General features: G+C 39.8%; 2 protein-coding genes across 4 annotated transcripts in view; both read left to right on the top strand.

Moving 5' to 3' along the window:
* TSEN2 (tRNA splicing endonuclease subunit 2) overlaps positions 1-26544 on the top strand; it is a 603350-nt gene that overhangs the window by 508021 nt on the left and 68785 nt on the right. The gene's annotated exons all lie outside the window — the stretch shown is intronic.
* The window catches only part of PPARG (peroxisome proliferator activated receptor gamma), a 59696-nt gene that overhangs the window by 16052 nt on the left and 17100 nt on the right, over positions 1-26544 (top strand). The window contains exons 2-4 of the mRNA XM_051627101.1: positions 17819-18046; positions 20327-20496; positions 22176-22314. Of these exons, the coding sequence (XP_051483061.1) occupies positions 17827-18046; positions 20327-20496; positions 22176-22314 (529 nt within the window). The 5' untranslated portion in view covers positions 17819-17826. The remainder of the gene's footprint in view (positions 1-17818; positions 18047-20326; positions 20497-22175; positions 22315-26544) is intronic.

Genomic DNA, 26544 nt, shown 5'->3' with positions numbered 1-26544 from the left:
CTCTATACAGAGTTGCCATTGCTCTTTTCCTTATCTGTGGAGGAAACACAGCAACTCCCACTGGGGAAATTTCATGTTAACTTGCTCTTAAAATAAAAAAAATCAAGGGAAAGGTCATATCCTAATAAGCTGTGCAAATCTAAATTCCCAGAGAGCTTCAAAATGACATTGTATGACTAGGGCATTAACAATTTTCCAACAATGTATTTTTGAACTCCTTCCAGTAGTGATTTTAACATCTGAGAACAAATAGTAAAATAAAGATACAAGTGGCAAGATGGAAGATCCGGTTGAGCTCTGTGATTCACAGTGCATAGCCCATTGATCATCTGGGGGCCTTGTAGCCAACAGACACCGTGGAATTGGCAGCTTTTTCTGCCTTCCTTGAGACAGAAATCTTCTGAGGAAGCTATTTATTATTAATCAGTTTATGTATTATTGTGATCTCAGCGTCAATATTTTGTACTCTTTTCCCTAACATAGGATTATAGACCAATGATTTCCTCAGAATGTCTGAGGAAGGAGGAGGTTCAGTTTGAGAGCCTGCTTAGTGTATGGTATGTAGGCTTGTGTTGGCTGAAAGTGTGGATGTGTTATGTTCAGATATTGACTGAGAGGTGCAGAATTCCTATCAAAAACATGTGCCTTCATCATCTCCCCACAAAAGGTAACTCAAGTAAAATGTCAGAAATTTTGCAGTCGGTTTTAGAGCCAGTATTTGACCCCAAATAATCTTGTCTGTGGAGTTGTACAGAATATTCCATAGTTCCAAGCAATGACTCAAGTCCAGTACCAGTTTACATCTGAAACAGTTTAGGAATTCTCAAAATCCTGGGGACACCATTGTCTAACTGCAGGGGTTTTACAGAGTGAGCCACACACAGTTTAGAAGCCCACCCTTTACACTGGAAAGGTATGGCTGAAAAAAGGTAGGACGTGAATACTGACTTCTCAGAACCCAGCGAAAACAAGTGTCTGCTTTGCAAGTGGTTTGATGTTTAACCTATTTTGTGATGATACATGGATAGTAGAAAGTGAAGGTGAGAGATCAAAAGCAGGTCCTAAATTCCCAAGCTCTCCCAGTTTAGATGGGTATAACAGAATTATAGTTGTTGCTATTTTCATCCTTGTCTTATCCTTCTAAACCAAGGTGAAGAGTCACCTAAACTGCTGCAAAATAGTTTCTTATTTTGTACAGAGTACAGGGCAGGAGGTACAAGGTGTGGGAAGCAGTCTGATGTTGAAGAGCCCTTTGGTTCTTTGGACTTGAGGTGGTTCAAAGAGTTAGTGGGAGTTTTGCATGCACCGTGAATGCAAGAAGGGTTGTATCCTGATACTCAGCTTTTTAGTACCATGCATTCCACTGAATATAATCCAGATGTCTCCTTGGGATTTATTTTTTGTGATAATCTCACTAGTATTTTAATATTATTCCATTTAAAAAATCTTTAAATCTTTGAAATGATCGACCATCTGTTGTGTGTTCATGAGTCAAATTCAGCATGTAGAAATTTGCAAACTATTGATTTTATTTAGCAGTTAATAAAAAATTGGAACAGTAAAAAGTCACAGTAGGTTATCCTCAGTATATATCAGAGCCATGTGACATGGAGGGGTTCACAGGCCTGCTTCAGGGGTTACCAAAAGTCACAGTAATAACTTTTAGTTCCTCACACTAAACTTGCTTGCTTAGAAAATTAATCTCCTTAAAAGAGTAATGGGGTAGGACAACATAATTTATCACAGGATTAACTATTGGTATTCTGTCAAAATTAAAGATGTACAACTGATTTAAAAATAAACCAAGCAAGTTATAAAGTATCTCAGAGTATATGGGCAAAATTCCAGTGCATAATTTGTGGTTTGTATGGGAAAATGACATGCATATTTAGATTAGAGAAATATAGTTGCAGCTAATTATTCAGAATAGCACTTTTCAGAAAGTTAATTAATATTATGTTTTTCAGTTTACTAACTTATTCCATAAATGTCCTAGAAGAATATGCAAGAAGTTAGCTAGAAATATAAGTATTTAAGTATACATTTTTGTCTTGAATTGTGGCGTACACATCTATTTATCGTGACATGAAACTCAAAGATTTGCTGTTAGCTGTCCTCTTACGTTACTTGCAAAAGAAATTATTGAAGTATTTAAATATAGAAAAAAAGATAATGACAAGAACACATGACAGAGAAGGGAACTGAAATTTTCTCAATCTCTTTCTTCCCCTCTTTTTAATGCTGTTAAAATTTAACATAGCTGCTTTGCTTGTACCACTATTGTTCATGTTGCATAACCCTATAATTATTAATCTTACTGAAACAGCTTTAAAACTTGATTATACACTTTTCTCCTCAACTGACACTAGCAAATGCTGTCAAAGACAGCAGTGGAAGGGCAGATTGTGTTTTTAAAGAAAGCAGGCAAGTTTACATGACCTGGGATCTCTATAGGCAACTGTCAGTCTCATCTACCCAACTTCATAGGATCTGAGATCCACAGGAGCAGAGGTGACTGGGGCACACAGAGATCATCTAGCTTAGAGCTGATGGACACTTCATGCTCTCCACAGGACTTATGTGCAAAATTAAAAGTGCAGTTAAGAGTCTTTACTAATTCAGCCAACAGCTGGAAACAAAGACATTTACAAAAATCTCTGTTTAGCATTAGTTTAGTGATAGCTGTTAAAAATAACAACACTCTGAAAGTCTGCACTAGTGACTTTTTCCTAACCATAAATAGTTCTTAGCTGTGGAATCTCTACGTTCTCTTTGGTGTCCTAAAATGATGTCATTTAAGCTCTTGACAATTTCTTGTCAAAAATAGCAACGGCAGTTTCCATCTTCCTTTAATAGAATGATCTGTACAGTCACTCAGTCAGGGTGCAGATCAAAAGTGCTGACTCTGGGTGCCAAAGTGTGTGATGGGAGAGACTCGTTGTGCCTCGAAACGCTGGGTTAAAGATCACCCACATTAATATCTGAAGAATAACATCAAACACCAGTTTGTAAGTGTTAGCTGACTGCAGAAGCAGAGAACAGTAGCAAAACCCACGGAGCTGCTAAATGAGGGCTGTTTATTGCTTAAGCATTTCTATGAATATAATATCAATATAAACATCAATAGAAAAAGACCCGGTGTTCTGGCTGAATGACACAGGTCACACGCAGGAGCGGCACGTGGTTCACAGGAAGGAAAAAGTCAGGTGTGTGAAGGAATGTTTCATACCTTGGTAGATATAAATGTTTATTCCTTCATGGGGAAAGCAAGGTGTTTTCAATGGGTGAATTGGAAAAATGTTTACTTTAATATAGGGCCAGGTCATAGCAGACGTAGTCATAGGATGTTAATAACATAGAGGAAGGATAACCCAACAGAAAATAAGATCAAATAAATTATTTCCTGTTAGTTTTCATGCACAATGTGAAATCCAAATCTTGCCAGATCTCTTATGAGAAAATACAGTAAGTTTATGCATGAGTGACACAGTCAAGACTCTGTAGAGTTTGGCATTAATGTATCATTTTGCAAACTATATTTAAGTTCTTTTCAAAGTGCGTTAATGATTTTGAGGTGAAATAAAAGATGAATTTGTGTTCTTGCCCCACAAATATTTTGTCTACTTTTTCATATCAAAGGCTGCAGGGGGAGCATTCATCTTTTTGTTCAGTTTCAAACAGCACTTCCCCATTGTGTTTTTGACAAGCTACTTGTATAACCTCAAGAGAAAGGTGTCGTCTTTTTCCAAAGCACATTTGGAAAAGGGTTCAATATCTCTGTCAAATTCTGTGCCACTCCCAAAGACTCATGTATAGATACTTAGAAAATTTGTAACGGGGTGGCAGAAAGCTGCTGAGGGATGGGTGACAGAAAGCTTAAGTAACCTTGTGTAACCACTGAGCATGTACCTTTTTTGAATTATTATCTAATGTGGCCCTGATAACCCCTGATCTGGGCACATGTATTTGTGGTCTTCTGGAGTGCTAAAGGGAGTTTTGTTTATTAGATGGTAGGAAAGGAAATGGCAAAATTGAAAATAGTTTGATTTGGCTGATGTATGGGCTGACAGCCAGGACTACTTAGAGTTTGCTAGGGAAATTATTAGCCCAGAAAGTTATAATTTTAACCTGTTTGTTTTGGGTGGTTTGGTTCTTTTGAACTCAAGAAAATACAGTTCTGTTCTAGGGCTGCTCAGTATCATCTCTTTCACAAGATAATCCTGGGTGCTGTTTGTTTGGGTTATTGTGGGTTTTTTGACTATTCAGTAGCTACTATAGTTTGAAGTTCCAGTCTGCAAGAAGTTTATCTAAAGTATATGAAATAGAAAATTCCTAATGAGATTCCTATGATTTGTGTTGAAAGTAAGCAATACAGTAACATGAAAGAAGGTTAGTTTGTGCTAACGTAATGCTGAGGTTTTATAGTTGATGCTTTAGTATTCTTTTTCTCAGATTTTATATTATTTAGTCATAGGCAGGCTTTAAAATTAATATTTTATTACATTAGTAACAAAATACTCTTTACTCTAATAAAATACACATTACTCTTACAGTAGCCAGTTTTCAGTGCTAAATTTACTCCAGGAAATTTCCAACTCTTTTTCTTCTGGAATAAAATACAATTCTGTATTATGTTGTATTTTATACAAATATGACCCCCCCAAAAAACAGGAATGGGAAAGATTCTCTTGATGCTCTTGTCACTAGTCCAAGAGAAGATTCAAAGTGGAACTGTTCAAGGTAACTTTAATTTAGAGCACAATTCATAATTAATGTACTGGTGTTCATTAAATACTTCTCAGAGGATTGCACAACGATGCAATTTCAGTTTCAAAATCAAGCCTACCCTACTTCTGACCTGCCTCCTTGTGTAGGCAGCCTGAAGTCACCTTGATGGGGTAGTTTTGAAAGTTATCTGGAAAAAATTAATATTTAGAAAGATGGAGTACATGAGATGCAAAGAACATTGATCTGAATATGTGATAAGTATCCTACACTATTGAGAACAATAACTATTGAATCACATGTAAAAACATGTCAACATATTTGAGTTGGGAATATTTTGGAGGGTCAAAAGTACAGTAGTCAGATGACAAGAGATTGCTCTATTGCTGAGAAGTGGCTGAGCAGGTTATATGCTTCTGAGGTTGTACAGTTGAGAAGGTTAATTCTTTTTTGCTAATTTAAAAGATGCAAGAGATACATTTGTGCAAGGGATGATAGGTGTACAAAAGTTCATGTGTCTTCACTATTAAATTATTTCAATTGAGTACTCTAGGCTGGTAGGGAGCCTGCTGGTATATATAATCCAAGTGGGGTTCCCATTTTTCTTGTGCCTGGGGTTTATCATGTTGGGGTCATGGTAACAGCTAGGATGGAGCAAAGAGCAGGTCCTTCAGCTGTGTGTTGGGCAGTGTTGGCCTCTGAAGTGGTAGGTGGGTGTACCACTGGTAGGACCCTTCCAAGGTTAGCAAAGGCTGATAGAGAAGGGTTTCAGCAGCTAATGAAAAGGCACTTCCCTAACAGTGTGCAAGTAGCTGTGTTCCACACAAAAGCTGAATTTATTTTGGTGCTTGATTAATTTGAGGGGCATCTAGAAGAGGACAATGCTACATGTTCAGCCATCTGTGCTACTATTTCTCTACTTTCTTAAGCTGTGAGGTGTTTGAACTGGCTTGACATCACTGAGTTAGTGGCTGTCCACACACAGATGCAGAGAGTATTATCTTACTTGGCATAAACCAGAAATTATGCATAATTCTGTATATAAAAGTTATGTGTAGGAAAGTGCATTCCCTGTTATGCTGAGATATTTTCTGTATTTAATGCACAAATAGGACTAAGCATGTTTACATTAATAAATGAATTTTGCAAGGTGGTGCTTTTTGATTTTTAGCACTTAATCATTGTCCAACAGGTTAAAATATTTTAAGTGATACTACAGAAAAAACAGTGCTCAGACTGTATAGGGGCCCTACATACAGTCTTACCATATTAAAAGACTTCTTACATTTTCAGTATTTTAGATGATGACAGCTCTGTGATTAAAAAGCCTCATCCCAGTGTGAGAGAAGCATTTTTATGGCTAATTTGCAATGTTTTGGAGTGCCAGGAAAAACTTTAAAAGTGGGATATAATTCAAGGAATGAGTTTAAACTCATGTTGTATTTATTCCTCCTCCTCCTCTTCCTGTGGGAGTATTCAGTATTCTGCCATGGCAGGGAACTGTGCTGAGGATTTTAATGGGTATATTTTACCCTATTACAGTTGTATGTCTTATTAGCTCATCTCTTGGAAACAATACTTAAATTTACTGTCTTGTGAACACTAAAAAGCACTGACGTGATAGAGTCTGAGAGAAGAAAAAAATCCCAGGCTTCTTACCAACCATATTATGCATCTGTAAAAAGATCTCAACAGATCCTCTACTACTACAAGTGGATTGAGAAAGCTTATGTGGTTAAGTATTAATGTAACAAAAAAATTCTTCAGTGTTAATATAAAATTTATTGCACATAAGATGTCTTACAAGAAAAAAGTTAACTGGATATCATGCATATAATACACAACATCTACTATTAAGTTATTAACATTTCAAAAAGTAATACAAACTTTGTATTCAGATTTGAATCCCATAATGGAGTTCATCTATTCTAAAATGTCTTGCTAAATTGCTGCCTTAGTTGATAATTATTGACTAAGCACCATTTTTGAAGAATAGAGGCCAGGATGAGTATATTAAAATACATTCAAAGACACTGAGATAATGACCTAATGAAACCAAATAAACCATGGAGGGTAAGATTGTCTTGTAAACAGCTGCAGTGCTTGCATGTCTCTTCTTGTATATGTTGCCATCCTACTTGCTTAAATCTTTGATAATCTCACAAAGGCTTGTGAAGCCACAGAGGAATCTGCAAATTTTCATGTAATGAATCATGTGTGAGCACAGCATAAATTTACTAGATAGCACTTCTACTATACTTGACTGCTTTGGGACAGGACTGCTTGCCATTTAAACGTACAGTAGGCTGTATTACAACATACATTGATTTATTTTTGTGTGTACATCTGTATTATATGTAATTAAATTATGTACCCTAGCTAAAGAAGTCCTTCCTTAGCCAGGAACTGAGTTTTTTAAAGTGCTTAACTTTGTGCAGGTGTTTAAACACCATTAGCAATAATACAATATTAAAAATCAAGGGTATAAATGAGTGTTTTGCTTAACTGTGGCATAAACATGGAATTTCTTTTGAAGCTACAACACTTGCTGTTGACTTCAAAACAAGTTTAACGTCTGAAAGCAGTCCCTGGTCATGTGTAAGTCTGCCTGAGAAACTTGTGAATGTGGAATTTTCTCCTAAAATACTTCTAATGACACGCACTGGACTTATAAATCTGAGTGAAAAGTTAGAGAACGAGAAGGTTTGTTAACTCCTTGGTGATTTATATATTTGTCACGGCTAATACCAAGACTTTAATATCCATTTTATCTGAGATTTTATTTTAAAATTAATTAAAAATTGTATTCTCTCCCTGTACATCTTTGGGATAAATGGAAAGATTTCTGGAGCACTGTCTTAGTCACCTGATTTTGCACAGCAAGAGTCCAGTTTCAAGGAGTCTGGAAGCAAACTGGTCTCTCACATTGAGTCAGTGGCAAAAAGAAAATTAACAATTTTAAAACATTGCATAGGTTAAGCTGCACAAATATGAATTTTTATTTTTTTTTTATTCTATGAATTTCCTGTAGTCAGTAAAACTTTCACTAGCCTGAGCAATACGAATTCTGTCCAGTATGAACACATGCCAGTTGTAAAGATACATTGAGCCTCAGAGCCAAGCACGATTCTGAGTGTCACAGTCCTCTCAGTTGAACTGAGTGGTGACTTTCCAGTTTACGAAGCTTTGCTATCTTGTATACAACACATATTTTTGCTATATTTTCAAATCAATTACTTCCTTCAGTCTTAGGAGGCCACTTACATGACAGGAGAAGGCCTACTCCTTCCTTAGCAGCTTGGCACCCTCACTTCTTCTGCTTCGCCAAAGGGGACAAAGGTCTCTCCTAAGAAGCCAGCTCTTTCTGGTTACAAAATTGAGCATGATTCATTCCCTGTCTATCAGTATCCTTTTTTTAAATCACAATGATTCATAGAGAGCAACGCCTACATTTTATATCATGAGATAGTTTTACAATATTGCCAGTGCAAGTTAGGGACGTGTTTGTTTCTGGTTTCCTCAAATCCCTCAAAACCAAAGTCATCCAGTTTGAGCTCTGCTGAGGCAAGTGGGCCTATTGTAAATACCAATTTATGGATATATAATCCATATTGAATACCAATTGAATACCAGTTCTGTAGATATTCTGATTTTTATATTAGCAATCCAATGATATTTTCTTTTTCAGAATTTTATGCTTCTGGGTTGTTGGGTTTTTTTAGCTGAATGGAACAAAATAATCATTTCCATTTTGAAGGACGGGAGGGATTTTTATGACGTTTCTGAACAAAAAGCATTGGAAGATAAGTCTCCTAAATGTAGTTTCAATAGGTGATTGGGTTGAATCTAAAGCACAGATTGCAGCTGCCTGTAACTAGACAACTGTGCCAGTTTTCTGCTCAGGTATTTCTAAGAACAATTTGAGGGTCCTTTCCCACAAACTCTGAGTCTGAGTTAACAGGGCAGAAATTGCCTTTCCAGCTCTGTCAGTCTTGTCACAGCAGTAGAACCCTTTCAGTTCTGTTGTAGTCAGTCTTTTCCAACTGGGAGCCCAACACTGTGTCACTTCCAGAATTTTCTTGCTGAGTTGTCCATGATTTTGAAGTGCTGTTGCTCTTAAGTCTGAGCTATCTATCTGTCCAGTAAGTTTTTCCAGCTAGATACATCAATATTTCTTATACACATATCTTCTACTGTCCAATATTCTTAATATTTAAGCTGTTATTTCAGCACAGCCTTGCAATGTTTCTTTTGTGTCCTGAAATAACATAAAGTGTCATCAATATCTATCCAGTACCAGAATGCAACAAACCCTTAAATAATTAAACCATTAAATAATTAAAATGGGATGGTAGAATTTGTGGAATATCTGCCTTTTTGAGCTTGTTTATAATTTTCATTTATATTTACAATTATTTACGTTGCTGCAAAGGTACAAAATGCTAATATTTCAAATATTTTACTGTTCCTTGTGAATTCCATAGGCACAAAATAGAAATTGCATTTAAAATTAAACAGCTCTAACATTCCCTGAATGGGCTTTTCTTTCTGCTTCTATTAGCAGCTGCCTCCTAAACATTGTAGTAAATTTTATGGACTGTGCTTTTAGTGATCACAGCTTGTAGTTATAATTCAGTTATAGGAATAAAATACTTTTCCCGCTGATTTATGTGTTGCTTGCTTTTGGCTTTGTCAAGTGTTTGGATTTACACAGTTTTCCAGTTTCTTCTGATGTTTCACTGTGCAGCCTTGCTGAGAGGGTAGGTGGGTTGGGGTTTGATTTGGCTTTGGGAAGGATCTGTTCTCTGCAGCCCTTGTGCTGTGCATCACTTGGATTTCTCAGCTGGCTCTTAGGCCAGCCAGTCTTCAGCACTGCTCCCTGGTTTGTGCTGGGGAGATGTGACACAAACTTGGATCTGGTGGGGGTGTTTCAAGATGCTCCTGGGAGTATCTCCTTTGGTGTCACACCCTTCACGTTCCGCTCAGCCCCAGCTTATTGCTTTTCTTTTTACTGTCAGAGTTTTGGATTTGTGCTGGTTCTTCAGGTCCATACAGCAGCCTGTAAAAGACTTTCATATGCTCATACTCCTCCCACTGAAGAGTTAACCCCTGAGGTGTGCTTGTTGGCTGCACCCTGCCATGGGGGTGATCATCCCTCCTCCTCTGCCTGAAGAGGTAACAGACTCATTTTGTCTAGATCCACTCATCTTGTTTTCATATGGAATGTTTATTCCTATTCTTTCAGAAGTATGTTGCCTATGTTGCATTTCTAGTACAGTCAGATATCTTCCCTAATGGCCATGCTCATTTTGTGGCCATGTTTAGATGGCTTGAAGGTTGGATCTGAGAAACAGAGAAGAAAATGTCATCCATTATCTTGATGTTGTGCTTGGAGTCAGGGCTGATGTTAAAAGCAGTGCATCAAGTCTTCTATGAACTTGCTTCTTCACTAAGTCCCTTGTTATCCTAGAGATGATTTTGACACCCAACATTTGCTGGAGGACACCAGGGCTCTACAGGTAAATTGAAAGGGTGGGAAGCTTTAGAGTTCTCTAACTGAAACAAATCCATAAGAGTTCTGTTCTTTTGTTCTACAGTGAGCTCAGTTTTCATTCCTGTACATATTTCAGATTAATTCATACTTGAAAAGAAAAACAGCAAGTCTGCTGAGACAGGGGCATGAGCAGGAGTGTCCTTGACTCCAGGGTGCACACAGAAGAACTTTTCTCCCACCTCCAACACCCACTTCTAGGGCAGGAATGCTGAGAGGCAAGACTGCATTTTCAAAACCTTTTGAATTTCCCATCAAAAATGCATCTAGACTTATACCATCAGCTGCCTGAGTAAGCCTGAGTCCTTTTCCCACAATCATAGTGGTTTCTAATGTGCAATTTCCTTGGCAAAAAAAAAAAAAGACTGCTTTGGATAACTATTTTAAGGCCTACCAATATCTTGCTGTTCAGTGCACACATAATCATCACTTAAATGAAACCATTTCTGCCCTGTATTATACCAGTGTTTTGAATATGTGCACAGATACAAAGACAAGTGTCCTTATTACTTCTGCTTCTTAGTAATACATACACAACACCTAAATCCTATCATGCAATTTTTCAAGCCAGTCTTCACAGCTTTTTGCTGTCCCTTTGTTTTTCTCACTGCACTTTGAAGTTCACTGCTTTTGCCAAACACCGAATTGGGGGTGTCAGCCAACAAGACTCTTTTTCTGCCCTTTTCTGCTTGTTTGTTTGTTTAAGAGCATCACGGATTGTGTCAGCAGAGTTCTTGGAAAGAGGGTTTTTTAGCTATGTTGTGCTCCCTCTGCTGACTCTGCAGCAACAAGACACACAGAGCTACAGGTCCTACCTTACAGAGTGGTTGTTAGATGCAACAACCTGCAGACCACACAGTAGTTGTTTTAATGTATTGAATGGAATTTGTCCAAGAGCCTTTTAGCCATTATTTGAAATATAGAAAAACAATCACATACTTTTTTTTTATATATATATACAAAACCAAATTTCTTTTATGCAAATGTTGTCTCTTAGATGAAGTCCATTATGATGGCAGATACTAGGAATAAGAAACAGGAATAGTTGTGATGGTTGGAGAAGGTAGCTTCTAAAGGCTTTAACTAAGATTAAAGCATCGTTGTACTCAGACATAATCAGGAATATTAAACATTTGTAAATAATGCCATCCCTGCTGAAACAGATTGCCATTCTAATGGTAACACAGAGAGCAGGGGGAACCATAATATTCTTTCACTGGACAAGTAGAGGCCTGAGACAAAACTCTAAATAGTAGAAATTTCTTTTTTCCTCCAGGGAAACGTAAATGCAGTAAGATGATACAATTTTGTCTAAATAACCAGAAGAACAATTAATAGAACTAAGTGATACCATTTTTCCAACTCTCTCTAGAATTGACAACCATCTGCCCCTTCCAGAGCCATTAGTTAATCACTCTCTGAACACAATGTCTCACCAGTAGGACCTGGACGTGGCGCTGATGACAGAGTTGGCTTGAGCTCCTTGTCCATTGCCACACAGAAATTCTGTGTCAGAGGGAGTGAAGGAACTGAGTTAGTGAAAGGGGAATGCAACTGTTTCATCACAAGGCTGCCCTTTCTCTTCCTACAGTCCTCCTGCAGCATTCTCTTCTGAAAGATCAGCAAAGGTCTTTGACTCAGTGGATGTGGTGCCCTCATTGAGGGTAGGTGTGTTTTTGCAGGGCACATGTACAACATGTTCTTGCTTCTCTTAAGCAGGTAAATAAATAAAATGGAGATAGCAAGATGACCCTTCACCATCCTTACATTTGTCTGAAAAGCTGGGAATGGTTGTGTGATCTTAACCAACTTATGTATGACATTATTTCAGAGATGGGTTGAGCCTGCTGTAATTACATTAATTGGCAAAAGTCGCATTAAGTTCTGCAGCATTTGCATATGAGTTTACTTGACTAACTTTGACACATTTTTAGATGAGATGAAATATTCTATTCCACAAAATCTATTTTAATTTAAAAAAAAATCACATCAAACCCCACTATTTACATTATACATTTATCCATGTAGCATGATTATACCATGGCCTGGATTTCCGTAATGTCTCAAAGCTGAGAGGCTTTAACTGTTTTATTTTTTTCCCTTCTGATTTTCTGTGGCTGGCATGAGGCTGGGATGTTCTGCTTGGTTCATTAAATACCTCTAGGGTCACATTTTGATAGTTTTGTCTGGAAAGAGGGTGTCTAGAATGCAGTGCAACAGGCCTTTCAGGTTAACTGAGCACAGGTAGTGTTTACAGTAAAGAGTAGCTTGGGATCCAAGATGCTTTTCATACCATGGTAATCTCTTATGTTACATTTGTTAGTTCCCTAACATAAAGAAATGCACTGAATAACTTTAGTTGGAAATAGTTCAGTTTGCAATAGCTGCTGAAGTAACTTACTGATCTGCTGGTTCTCCCAGTCAGCCCAGATTAACTAGCTGTGAACCATGTGGCTGACGGGCCATAGGGCCGAGTATCAGATGAGCTCATGTGCCTTCTCTCACTTCCTTGGAGATAATAGTTAGCAGTTGGCTATGTGAGATTAAATGCAAGGAAAGGGAGGTAGAACAACTAGTTTCCTATATCAGTGTTTAGTGATACCTCAGCAGCATTCTCTCTTTTACTGCTGGTGTTTTTGATGATACCTACGGTGGCCTTCCAGTACCTGAAGGAGCTCCAGGAAAGCTGGGGAGGGACTTTTTACCAGACTGTGTAGTGACAGGATGAGGGTAATGGTTTTAAACTGGAAGAGGGGAGATTTAAGTTACATGTTAAGAAGAAATTCTTTATTATTAGGGTGGTGAAACCCTGTCCCAGGTTGCCCAGGGAAGCTGTGGCTGCCCCATCCCTGGCAGTGTTGAAGGGCAGGTTGGATGGGGCTTAGAGCAACCTGGGCTGGTGGGAGGTGTCCCTGCCCATGCAGGGGTTGGAACTGGAGGATCTTTAAGGTCCCTTCCAACCCAAACCATTCCATGATCCTGTGATTAAATGTTAAAGCAGATTCATCCTACTTTATGTGAACAACTCTGCTACTAATTTGCATAGTCTTTTGCTGGCTGAGAATGACTTTTGCACATGGAAATCTTTTTAACCAATGTTAGTTCTGTTTTTATTCCCTGGATCTCTGTCAGAATGTGTGAGTTTTATGAAGAATTCTAGAGTAGTCTGTAGGTTGGACTTATGCTTTGAATGTTGGTTTCTTTTTTAAAAAGCCATGAGAAGACAACAATTAAATTGAATTTTTTGAGAGGGAAATGTTGGCATTCATCTTTTCTGTGGAGAGAAAAAGAGAAAATGCACAGCACAAATCTCAAGTGAAGTTACATGCAAAATAGAAGTATTTGTAAACTAGTTGTTAAATTAAGGAACAGTTTTCACATTTTTGTTTTCAATAATGCAAGTATAAAACTAGCATGGAGAAATTTTTCATAATTCTAGTATTTATAATAAAAATTAGTCTGAACAGTAAAATCAGTTTTGTTAATAGCACCTTTTATTCAATGGAAAAGGATATCCATCATTTCACTAAGACTTTGCAGTCATAGGAGAAGATGTGAACTTTAAAACTGTAATGAAATACTTCCTTTTTTATATTCAAGCCTGAGTAAACCTGTAGATTCTCATAATTCAGAACTGTTTATGACTAATATTAATCTGGAAGCATTGATTCCTGGCTGCTTTGCTGTAGAAAGAACTGCTTATAGTGTGCATCTTGTTCTCCAGAAATAGAGAAAGAAGCCCAAAACAGCTGTGTGGTGATGAGTTTGACCTTAGATATTCTTAAAGCATTGCACTGACACTTCCAGGATTCCTTTAGCAACTTTGAATTTACTGGCATCATTGCAAAGTAGCTGTTGATGGGTACACATCTCTAGACCAGGTCACATTGCTGCCTTTTTCTTCTTCTTCTTCTTTTTTTTTTTTTTTTTAGCATAGTTTCTTTTTTTTCTGCATCATGAAAGTAAAATATTTTAGCCCTTTTGTTGTCAAGAAATATAGTAGAAAAATAATCCTTTACCACCTCTTTGCACAGATTTCATGGTAGGTAGTGGAAACAGTCCCTGGAGCTGGGAAAGCACAGGGTTTCTTTTCCATAGCACTGAGGAAGGGCAAGCTTAGGCAGAAGGTCCCTGGTCTCCCATGTCCCCAGAGAGACACGGGCACAGGAACAGCCAGCTGGGCCTGTCGTGTGGTGAAGGAGAAGGTTACATCCTCAGGACAGATGTGCTGTCCTTGAGGGAGAGGCAGAGGGCACCTCAGCTGTGCTTAGATGAAATGTCCTGTGTTTAGGAGCCCTCCCAGGGTGATGCCAGACGGGGAGTGCAAATTAAACCCCCTGTTAATTGGACAGAGCTGAGGCCTTGTCAGATTAGATTTGCCATATAGCCAAAGGTGAATGTTTTGACTGGAAGGGAAGCAGTTAAAAGTGTGCTTGGAAAACTTCATTTTGGGTTGAGTAAATCCTGTCTACTTAAGGCATCTTACCATGCCAGAACCTTTCCTTGCAGCAAAAGACCTCAGATGTGTATGTGTATATGTGTATGTGTATATACGTGTAGTATTGTTGCTGGGTGTCTTTGTGGACATTTGGGTGAAATTATAATACAGACAAGACGATTTTTCAAAACTAAAAGTAGACATTTTTTTAAACTGGAAGCATTGAGCAAAGCCTTTTGAGTTGCCTGAAGTTCAGAAGAACTGGTGTTACTAAGTACTCTTACCAATTTTAACCTCTGGAAGGGGTGGAATTCATAGGCTTTTGCCCAAAGAATTGTAAATCACTGCTGATTCAGGGTTTATTGCCTTAGGGCAGGAATATGAGCAGCATAAAATGGAATTACTTGGTGACCTGCAGTAGCTGGTAGGTGCACCCACACTGCCCTGTCTTTCTCTGCAGTAGAATCTTGACATTTTTATTTCCTCTGTTCCCAGCATGTGATATGAACAGATTCACAGGGAAAAAATCATTCAGTGAGGACAACAGAGCATGCGTGAAGCACAGTCCCACATGTTAAGTGATTGTTAAAATAACAGATTACTTTTTTTCTTTTGCTTCTTCTTAATAAAGATCTAAAATACCACAGGCTATTTCTAGGTTAGAAATACTTTTGCTATGCAAGTGCTTTGGCACTATTGGTAGACTTTGCTGGAACAAGTCATCTGGGCTGTGAAAACAGAACATTCCTGCTAAGGAATCATTATCCCCTCTTGGATTTTGGGATTTGTGCCTAGCAAGCCCAACCTCAGGACTAGCTTGCTTCTCTGAGTCTTTCTAACTGTGCTGTATCTGTACAGAGTGAATCTGGTGCACAAAAAGTGTGTTAGAGTGATTCAGGAGTGTCATGGAATAATTAATCATGTTACACATAATCAAATTATCCCAGACATCACAGCCCCTGTGTTATGAAGTGAAACACAGACTGGCTTTTCTGTGCTGTTTAGCTCACAGTGTTTCAAAGACTTTTTGAAGCCTTGAACATTGAAAATCCAAAGCAATAGCCCCTGGAGGTTGGAAGAGTGTTTTTATGGTGGTTTTATGGACGGTGCAGGAAAACTCTGTAATTTAACATCTGCTTTGTGTGTTCTCATCCTCCTCGGCTGCCTCGGGGTGCAGGGGAGGTGTCTGTGCAAGGTGTCTGTGCCCCCTGGGGCCAGGGTGGCCTGCAGCTGTGCCACAGCAACCTCAGGGGTGCAAGGGCACACCTGGAGCCCAGGGACTCCCTGGGAGGACCTCAGGGCATAGCCAGAACTTCACTCTCGAGGCATCTCTCCAGATACACCCTGGACATCACTCGTATTGTTACTTGCTTAAAGGGATATTAGCCAGTGTCTCCATTTTACATGTTGATTTTATTTTATTTTATTGTTAAGATGTCTGGTTAATTACAAAAATGGACCCTCAAGGAGGAGGCTATTCTATTTTATGGCTTTATCTGGGAATCTGTTTAAGGAAGACAGTTCCCAGTGTTGATGGCCAGGGATTTGCACTTCATGCTTACAGAGAAATTGACTCTTTGGAGGCAATTATATCACACCAAGGTGCTCTGACAACCTCTACTGTGCTTTCACCAGGTCGTTTTCACTTGCAGCAGTTAGAAATCCTGTTGTTCATTGGTAGGCAGGTTTTCCTATCTTAATGGATAATACGAGACTGTCCATCCCATGCAAAGGCTGAAGCCTTTGGGAAGGTCGATGGCTGGCTGCCCATCAGGCTGTTTAAGAATAAGAATTATCTTATAACCTCTGCTGTCAGTGTTCAAAGTGGAAGAACTAAAGGGCTGTGGTGGGAGTTCTAAAAGGGAGAAGAATGATGGGCTTTCCTGGGGAAAGATGAAGAGAGCTGCAACCATCTCTAGCCATTACTGCCGTGGCACTTCAGCACAGCTGATGGAGAGGACAGTCACTGTGCTCCTTACCTGCAGGCCTGTCAACACCAAGGCTGATCTCAAAATTATAGGGCAGGTCTGTCCCATTATACTCATTTTGCAACCCCAGGCTTGGCAGCGTGACGGGGCAGTTCTGATCCCGCCTCCATCAACTCAAAGCTCCTGGTATCTAGAGGTTAAAGGCTACTGACTTGATTTGGTCTAAAGTTCAAATTAAACAGCCAAAGTGACCAAGTTATTTTAGTTCTGTAACATATTCTATTTTTAGATTAGAATGTCCTTTTTCTAAATCATAGAAAATTAAAGACAGACCCCAGCTATGCAACAGGAAGGGCTTTACACTTGCTGTTACTTAGAGACTTTTTCTAAATCAAGGATTTTGGTTCAGCTCACTGTCAGAAGAGGACTCAGCATTTTACATCTCAGTCTAAATTAACTCAACTTGATGAAGATTTTTGCAGACTGAAGCTTTTTCTTTGTTTCCTGCTTTCAAGATCTGCATATACAGAATTTGGATAATCATAAATTAAATTTTCTTGAGCCTCGGGTTTAAGATTCTGGGATAAAACTTTTAACTTACTTCAATGACTAAAGATTTCAGGTATTTCTGGTTATTTAGAGGAGAACCACCACTATTTAACACCAGTTTCTTTTTTTTGTTTCTTAATTAAAAACCCTTAAGATTTTCAGGCACTGGAGAAGAATGAGGATTAAAATTTGCAAAACTGAAAAACTAATAGTGAAACACTTCTGATTCTATTCCTATGCATGCTGCTGAGGGATGCAAGGGAAGTCAGTGCTACCTGTCTGATAGAAAAGGAGTGAACAACATTTTTCCAGTTAAACTGCTTTCATCTCACATCACTGGGGTTTTTGGTTGGTGTTCTTACAATTTCTGGGGTTTTTTAAATGACTTGCATGCTTACCGAAGCACATCAATGTTCCATCAATCATACTATTAAAATGCCATTGTATCTCATCTGCCCATTGCTGGTTATTTGTGTGGCTAGTTTTAACTAGATGGTTACTTTTCCTGTTTGTATTTGTGTCTCAGCCCTGTGGACATCACACAACTGGACGCAGCTGTGGGGCCTGAACTCACTGCAGAGATAACCACCTTCTTTTAAAGTGGCTGTTTCTTCTGTTTGTTTTCAGGGATTACAATGGTTGACACAGAAATGCCGTTTTGGCCCATCAACTTTGGAATTAGTCCAGTGGATCTGTCTGCCATGGATGATCATACACACTCCTTTGACATAAAGCCCTTCACCACTGTTGACTTCTCAAGCATTTCTTCGCCGCACTACGAAGATATTCCTCTGGCAAGAACTGACCAGACAAGCATTGATTACAAATATGATATCAAGCTCCAGGATTGCCAAAGTAGGCTTTAATTTTTTTAGTATTTCTTTCATGTTTGCATTTGCTTCATTCTCTGGGAACTGCACTCTGAGCAAAAGGAGTTAGAAGTATTCAGAGGTGTCTGCAAGATATCCTTGCAGGGCAGATAGGGAAGGCAGAAAACATCTGGCAGGCTTTCCCCCTTCCAGAGCAGCAGCTGGAGATGTGGGATTCAGTATCTACCATGTCATGGAACACTTTGTATTAGGCACATGAACCCCACCATTTGTTTGAAAACCTCCAGTCTCCTGTTCCTGCATCTTCTAGAACCAAAGAACTATGCAGGTTGGAAAAGCCCCTTGGGATCACCCAGTCCAACCATCATCCCTACTCTACAAAGTTCTGCCATAAACCAGCTCCACCAACACCACATCCAAACCACCCTTCAACACACCCAGGGATGGTGACTCCACCACCTCCCTGGGCAGCCTGTTCCAGTGTCTGACCACTCTCTCTGTGAAAAATGTTTTCCTAATGTCCAGTCTGACCCTGCCCTGGTGTAGCTTGAAGCCCTTCCTCTTGTTCTGTCACTAATTACCTGTGAGAAGAGACCAGCACCAACCTCTCTACAATGTCCTTTCAGGTAGTTGTAGAGACTGATGAGGTCTCCTCTCAGCCTCCTCTTCCTCAAACTAAACATTCCCAACTCCTTCAAGTGTTCTTCATCAGATTGATTCTCTAGGCCCTTCCCCAGCTTCATAGCCCTCCTCTGCCCTCACTCCAGCACCTTGAGATCTCTCTGGAATTGAGGTGCCCAAAACTGGACACAACACTCCAGGTGTGGTGTGTGAATTGTCCTTTGAAGTTCTACAGAACTATTCTACTGCAGGATAAATATCCTGGCTGTTAAAAATGCCCCAGCATACACAGATTCTTAATTATTAATATGGGAAGCTTTTAAATTGCAAATGGCCTTCAGGCACTGCTGGAGTAGGAATATTGGCTGCATCTGAGTCACAGGATTGATACAACTTGTATCAGTGTTCCTAATGCAGACACAACCTTGGAGCTCGATGGGCTACTCTTATTTGTATACTGGGAAAAACCTCTTTCAGTCACAGTGAAAAAAAAAGTACCCAGACCTCTCCTTTTACAAAAGAGGTGACCTATTCTTCAGTAAGTTGTTACTGCATCCCTGCTCAAATAGGAGTGGGAGGTTGCTGTGCCTGGAATTGCAAAGATCTGCTCAGCCTACTTAGATCTGACATCACTTTTGTTTGTAGTAATCTGTGCAGGAATTCTTTCAGGGAATTCTTGCTGGGGAAGCTGTGGTATTTAATTTTGGTTGTACAGCAAAGCAGTGCTGTGCAGCTCTGGGCTAATGATGAATTAAAAGACATTTTTCCAGCTAGTAATTTCTTTTGTTTAATTAGAAACGTCCATAACACTTCACTGACAAGCGAGGGAGTGCAGTAGAGTTTAAGTAGGATAAATCCTTTGCCTGTACTTAGGTAACTTTCCACTTTCTTTTATTTTCCTAGTTTATATAGGAAAGAAAACTGCCTAGTTTGGATAGTGCAGCCAGTCTGGAAAAGAAAAAAGTTCACCTTAGTGTGGTGCTGTGTCTGTTACATCACTGCTGAGACATGGTCTGATGTAATGTTACCATCTCAAACGTCCCAGCTTTCTTCTGTGACCACTGATGATTTATTTAAATACTATATTTGGTTGCTTGGGCTTGTTCCATAGGACAAATTGCTTAATTAGAAACTTTCAGAAGAGAAAGCTGAGCAGTGCATCCAAAGTTGAACAGCGCTCCCCAGGAGAGAGAGAGAGAGAAGTTTGTTTAAAAATCCCACATCTTATTATTGAATACCTATATTACCCAATTATAGATGATTCAATGTGTAGGTCCTTAAGATACTTCAATATTGTTTACACTAGATTAGAAACTCCAGGCCGTGTCCCTGCAGTTCTGGGCACCTTCAAGCAATGCAGCCAGCCTGGATGCTGAGCAAAGGGGAGGCCTTTGAAGCTCCGTGTCTCCATCTCTACATTTTTAATATCCCTCTCTTCAAATCACCCCTCTGTGATACACTTTCTACATCAGAATCTGCCTCTCCAAGGGTTTTCAGCCTATTTAGTGCCAGTGGAACAGCTGCCTAGACCTTTGCAGCCCTTCCCATCCTTGGGTACTGCTTGTATGATGAAGCAGTCCTGTCAGCCTGGCCATGAATCCTGTGACTGCTTGTGCTTATGCCTTGCTCCTGCTTCTATTTAATTATCACCTGAGTTCATCATTTGTATCTTCTCTGTACACAGGTGCAATCAAAATGGAGCCTCCTTCCCCACCCTATTTTTCAGAAAAAGTTCAGTTGTACAACAAACCTCACGAGGAGTCTTCCAACTCCCTGATGGCGATCGAGTGCCGCGTGTGTGGGGACAAGGCCTCTGGGTTCCACTATGGTGTCCACGCCTGTGAGGGCTGCAAGGTAGGATGTCCCAGGGGAGCTGTTCTGAGCCAAGTTGCCCCTCATCAGTCACTTGGGAAAATCAGAGGTCTGTTTGAAGAGAATTTTGGGCCTTAGCAGGTCTTTGGTAAATGGTTCCACACATCCTGCGTCTACTTCGTGATTTGATAAGAGGGAGGTTTTTAAAATGTAATTTGATTTTTTAATTATCTTACTGATCTGTTTGAATTTTTTTGTGCATTTTTTTCTACTTCCATCAATTATGCAAGTGTTCCCTTGGAGGTCACTTGTAGAACCTGGAGTCATACAACCCAGCAAAGGCAGGCTCATGCCTGACTCCAAAGCTCCACGACCTGAGCCATTTCAAATTCTGACTCTCTTCTTCTGATGGATTAGAGTTTCTTTTCCCAGTTTCCACATTTCTAGGTGACTGAGAAAAGTCTAATGGAATGTAAAAGGTGGCTTCCTGCTTTAAAACTCCACCAGCTTTTTAGAAAGTGAATTGTGTTTAGTCTTATAACACATAAAGGACAAATGAGTGGTATAAAAATTGACCAATCTCAAGAATGAGAAAAGAAATGCCAGAGAAATAAATCAATAATAATACAATGAGGTCCAAGAAAAATATTACAGAGGTTAACATGAAATCTACATCTTCTCTGTTTTCAGTATCTTGAGGAAAATAACTAAAGATCCAGTGCAGAGCTTAAATAAAATTTGTAGCACTGAATTAGGGACACACATAAAGCAATAAATATGGTGTTGATTATTTAAATTACAGTGAATTATACAAATAAGACTTGGATTTATGCTTTTCTTGTTATTGCTTGCTGTGAAGAAAAATTACTTCTTAGTAAGAACAAGGTACAATAAATTTGGATAAGCTTCTTTGATTATGAGTGATCTTAAAAATCATCTTTACACTGTAAAAAGACAGAATCGTGGATTTCCTTGATGATTTCTCTCTTTATAAGACTTCATAGGAACTCTGTGCAATCATTCTGTGAGTTTGGCACCATGGGTTTTGATTTTTCACGTGCTAATGTCCTTTTAAGCTTGTCATATCCTAACAATGATGAGAAACTAGAAAACAGAACCCAAAGGAAAATGTTGCAGCAGTAGGTCAGCACTGTGCAAATCCCAGGAAATGGAATAGGTGAAAGAATATAAACTCTCTTTAAGTGCTCAGGCTCAAAAAGGAAAATCAATATTTGAATGAGAGTTTAAAAAATACTTAGTTGGGAAACAAAATTTAAACAAACAGATAACCCATAACCTTTTTTATTTACTGGAGATCAAGCTGCTGTTGGCAGAGATTGGGTTTGTTGTGATTTAGAGCAGATTTTCTGCATTGGTCGTGAACCTCAAATCTGGCAAATTTCGTGTTCACTTTGTAACAAATTGTGGCATGAGCAGTGGAACAAATGGGGCTTCTCTTCCTTTGGCCCAGTGTTCCTTCTGCCCAGTGTGTCCCAGAGCTCCCAATGTGGGTCCCTCAAGCTTCCCCAGCTCTTTGGGATTTTTACCCCTCTCTCCAGCTTGGCTGCAAAGGTCTGATCCGATCAGCAGAGGGGCCCAGGGGGGCTGGGTGGGTCTGGCTCCTTGGGAAATCCAAACCATGAAGGTGCTTTGCCTGCAGAGAGGGGACAAGGACACTGCAGTTTCTTGCAGCCTTTTACATGCTCTGGTGTTTCCTGCAGGGCTTTTTTCGAAGGACAATCAGGTTGAAGCTGATCTATGACAGGTGTGATCTGAATTGCCGCATCCACAAGAAAAGCAGGAATAAATGTCAATACTGCAGGTTTCAGAAATGCCTGGCTGTTGGGATGTCACATAATGGTAAGTGTGCATAGCAGATTTTAAAACAATCATGTTTCCTCTGGGAAAGAAGGTGAAACATGAACATGATTCCTGAATGTGCTGCTTTGACATCTGGAGTCTTCGGTTTCCTACTCCAGGCAGTTTAGGAATGTGTATCCAAAGGCTTAGGAGACTAGGAGATTGCTTCCAGCCTGACATTTAGACAGGCAGAGATCTGCACTTACTGATATAATATGTAATATAACAGCTGAATTTGTTTAATCTCCATCATGGCTGCTCATTACACTGTGGGTTGTTCTTCCTGAATGTATTCCTAGTGTAACTGTTGTTGTTGTTCACTGTCTTATTTTCTGGTGAGGCTCTTTTCTGTGCTATAGCTCAGTATCCCTCTTCCTCCAAGTGGAAAACTCATTTAATTATGAAACATGGACTAGAGAATTCACTGAAAGTTGGTGACTCAAACAACCTGCACATGGTGCATGGGTCAGGGAGCAGGTCCAGCTGTCAGCCTCTCCTCTCAGAGCAGTGATTCCTGTGCAACAGGCCCTGTCTGCCCTCCCCACCATCCAGAGGGGAACATCCCTTCCCATCCCTGGGCTGGGAGCAGCATTCCCATTGTGAGTATGTTGCAGTCTAAGGTAGCAAAGGGTTTGCAGTTGTGCCTGGACCTGTGGTTCTCTTCCCCACAGCAGCATTAACCACAGGGTGATACTGCTCTCTTGCATAGAATTCAGACAACAGTCCCTTCAGGCTTTAAAATTAATATATCAATCCATGTGGAAGTACTTACAAATGTCTGGACATCAAGGCATAATGAAGATTCTTTGCTGCCTTGCTTTGGCAAAGTCGAGTAAAAACAGGAATTACATGTCATAACAGTGAGACTTATGTAATTCTAAGGGTAAAGAATTGCAAACATGACTGGGAAAATAACTTCTCTGTGGTTTTTTTAGAACTTTCATTATTTTCAATATAAAAAAATGAGTGTGCTGTCCCCAAGAGGAAAGCTTAGCTGTGGTTTGCAGAGTCAATACATGCAGTGAATGTAAATTGCTATGGGAAATGTTTTGCTAATAGAAAATATGGTTTTTCAGTTCCTGGGATGCAACAGTAACACTTAAAAATAAATCTAATTTTGAAATGCTACTGTGGGTATTTTTATAGTAATTTGGGAGGTTTTATTATTATTATTGTCAAGGTGCATGCCAAGCTCTCCCATAACCTAGCAACAGGGCTTCCAATCATGTCAGTGGGAACCCTGTGCAGTTCCATCCAGAAGGGGAAGGCCAAGACCCTCCTCTCTGCCTTAGTGACATAAAGGGCCAAGAAATATTTTTAAAATGGACATTTCACCTGCCATTTTCTCCCTGTTCAGCCACTGCTGGGGCAGAAGCAGGGGCCCTGGTTGAGGGAGTCAGGGGGAGGCAGAGAGAGGAGGGGGAAAGGGCAAAGCCATTTGTGCCAGGTCCTGAAGGAACCCTTCCATCTCCTCTCACCAGCTCACCCAACAGGGAGGTAGTAATGTGTATATTATATATAATGTATCATATTATAAATGTAGTGCTTCTGCATTTGCCTTTTGAACCTACATCACATTGCATGAAACCCTCGTTCCTCCACCCTTTATAAACAAACAACTTTATAAAAAAGAACACCATTTTGCCTTTGAAGACCCAGACCTGTGTGAAGAAGCACAGGAAGGTAACCCTGGATGCTGGCAGTGCCACTCAGACACCATCTCACCTTCCATGGACAGAGTCGTGTCCTTGGGCCATTGAGCTCATCTGAATTGAAAACCTTTGGCAGCAGAATGTGGAATGTTTGTGCCTGAGGGTTCCAGGCTCTGCCTTTGCACAGATACAACACTGCAGAGTGAACAGGGAGTGCAGGGGGACCCTGAGCAGCCACAGCCACATATTCTCACGTATAAATGCTACACACCACTTGGCTGAAGGTTAAAGAGACAGCAGTGTTCTCATGCCTTCAGTATTGTTTTCCCTTCTCTAGCCACAGTGCTGCTCTGCCTTTAACCCTTCATTGCTCTGACTGTATTCTGAAGTACCACTAAGCAGAAGCTTGGGGCTTTTCTTTTAGAAGATTCACTGGTTTTTTTTCTCTTCTACAAAAGGTACTTATCTGTGTCAAACCAGGTAATGAGAGAGAAGGAGCACACATGGCAGTATGTCTGCAGTATCAGCTGTGGGAGCAGGGACTTGCTCACTGCACTGAGACAGGGATCTGCCCCAGCTTCCTCCTCTGCTTTCTAGTGGAAGCAACTGTGTTTGCAGGTTATCTGGGGATTCATTTCTGCTCAGAAATCACCTAGAGAAGCAGAAGAGGGGTGTGCTGTACAGAACAGTCCATCCGTGACTTCTCCAAGCCATGAAATGGGGTGTAAGGATAAAGATTCTGGATTTTCCACAGAAAGGCAAAGGACACAAGGCAGCAGATACAGTCTGACTGCATTCACCCTTGGGTTTGTATCACTGAGATTTGGGGAATTCTGTAAATGCAGGTAGAAGAAATAACTGCTAAAGGAAAGAGAGATCTTAGGTTCCAGCTGCAGACACGTGCCCAAACTTGCAGAGTCTTCTGTGACTGTGAAAGAAATTCCCTCCCAAAGCCCTTCACTCCTGCAGCATGAGCAGCTGCATTTCCAGACCCCCTGCACCAGATGCTTCTGCCCTTCCTGCCCTTGCAGGAGAGAAGGAAGCTGGGCCTGCTGTGTGGGCAGCTGGAGAGAGAGAAGGGAAGAGTAGCAAGGAGGGTAGGTGGCCCAAGGAAACAGAAAGTGAGGTCAGGGTCACAGGAGGGAGGTGGAGAAAGCAGCAGAGAAGGGTCATGCCACCCATCCCTGCCCTTTTCCTCAAACACCAGGTGAACTCCTGCCCACCCTCTGCACTCTCCTTTTCCCACCCTGACCTCTGTAAGTATCATCAGTCCCTCCTACTTCTCCTCTCTCCCCAAATCCCACTTCCCAAATTCTTCCTGTGAAGCTCCTGGTGCCTGACCTCTCCCTGGCTTTGTCTCAGTCCCCTGAAAATGGCAATGACTTCTTCAAAGGGAAACTACCAGGCTAGTCCCACAAATCTGAATTTTGCCCCAAATTTTGTTTGCAGTGCCAATCAACATTGAATAGAATCTGCTGCAAGTAATATAAGATTTATAAAATATATTCTGAACATTAAAATATTCAAAAACTATCATTTTGCCTGTTAAATTGTAGGATAGGAATGTTTGGTTCACAACTCTCTATGTTGTTACTGAATTGTTATATTTAAAATTACACTTTTGGATCCTGATCACCTTTTGCTTAGGAAACTTTATTCTCCTATTTCATGAATTCCATCAGAAATCTTCCAAGACATAAATGTTCATGAAACAGAGACAGTGTTTAAAGGTCGATCATGAAAGATCCACTGCTCTTATTCCATCCTAAAACCAGCCATTTAGAAAGAAACAAGCCCAGGTGGAAACAATGGGTTGCTAATACACATACAGTCCCTGCAGAACCAAGGATCCCTGACACACTTTGCCCCCAGCCCAATTTTCACACACTAAACACAAGAAAATCCTCTGACATTTCTGAGGGATTTCATTATTGCTGAATTGTCTCAGGTACAAGTCTGATATTAAGCTGGCAGGCAACAAGGTTTTTAACAGCCTTGCTGTATGACCCAGTGCTACCTCTGGCAGTTGTGCTTATTTCTTTTGTTGACTGTGGTGGGGTTTTCTTTCCTTCTTTATTTACACAGGAAGAATTTTAAATAATTTTAACTTTTAAATAATCTTAAAGAGCCCCCACAAACCAGGAATCTGATCTTCCTAGAAAAATCAGCAGCATGAGGCCCTGTGCCAAACCTATGCCAAATATTCCTTAAAAATATATAGTGTATATATATATAGCACATTTCTATGTAGCTTTAATCATTTATCATCTGATGTAGTCTTCTTCCACATCTTTGGGCTTTAACTCCAAAATAGATGATATATAAGGGTGCTTGCATGCTTAACATTTAGCACAATGAAGACAATGCCCTGATTTAACACTAGTGTTCAGAGGGTTTTGACTGTATTTATAAAAATTAAAAAAAATCTTAAACAAGTGGAAACAAAAAGCTAAAAATTATTCCAACAAGGAACTGAAACGAATAGCAAAGTAACAAATTATATTGTGGTTTTATAGCACTTATCATACATAGATCTCAAAGCACTTTTCAGGAACAAAAGTATCACCATCACAAGCAA

The sequence above is a fragment of the Apus apus genome, chromosome 9 (genome assembly GCF_020740795.1).
Source record: "Apus apus isolate bApuApu2 chromosome 9, bApuApu2.pri.cur, whole genome shotgun sequence".
In the NCBI taxonomy this organism is placed as follows: domain Eukaryota; kingdom Metazoa; phylum Chordata; class Aves; order Apodiformes; family Apodidae; genus Apus; species Apus apus.
This window is presented reverse-complemented; position numbering and strand designations above follow the sequence as displayed.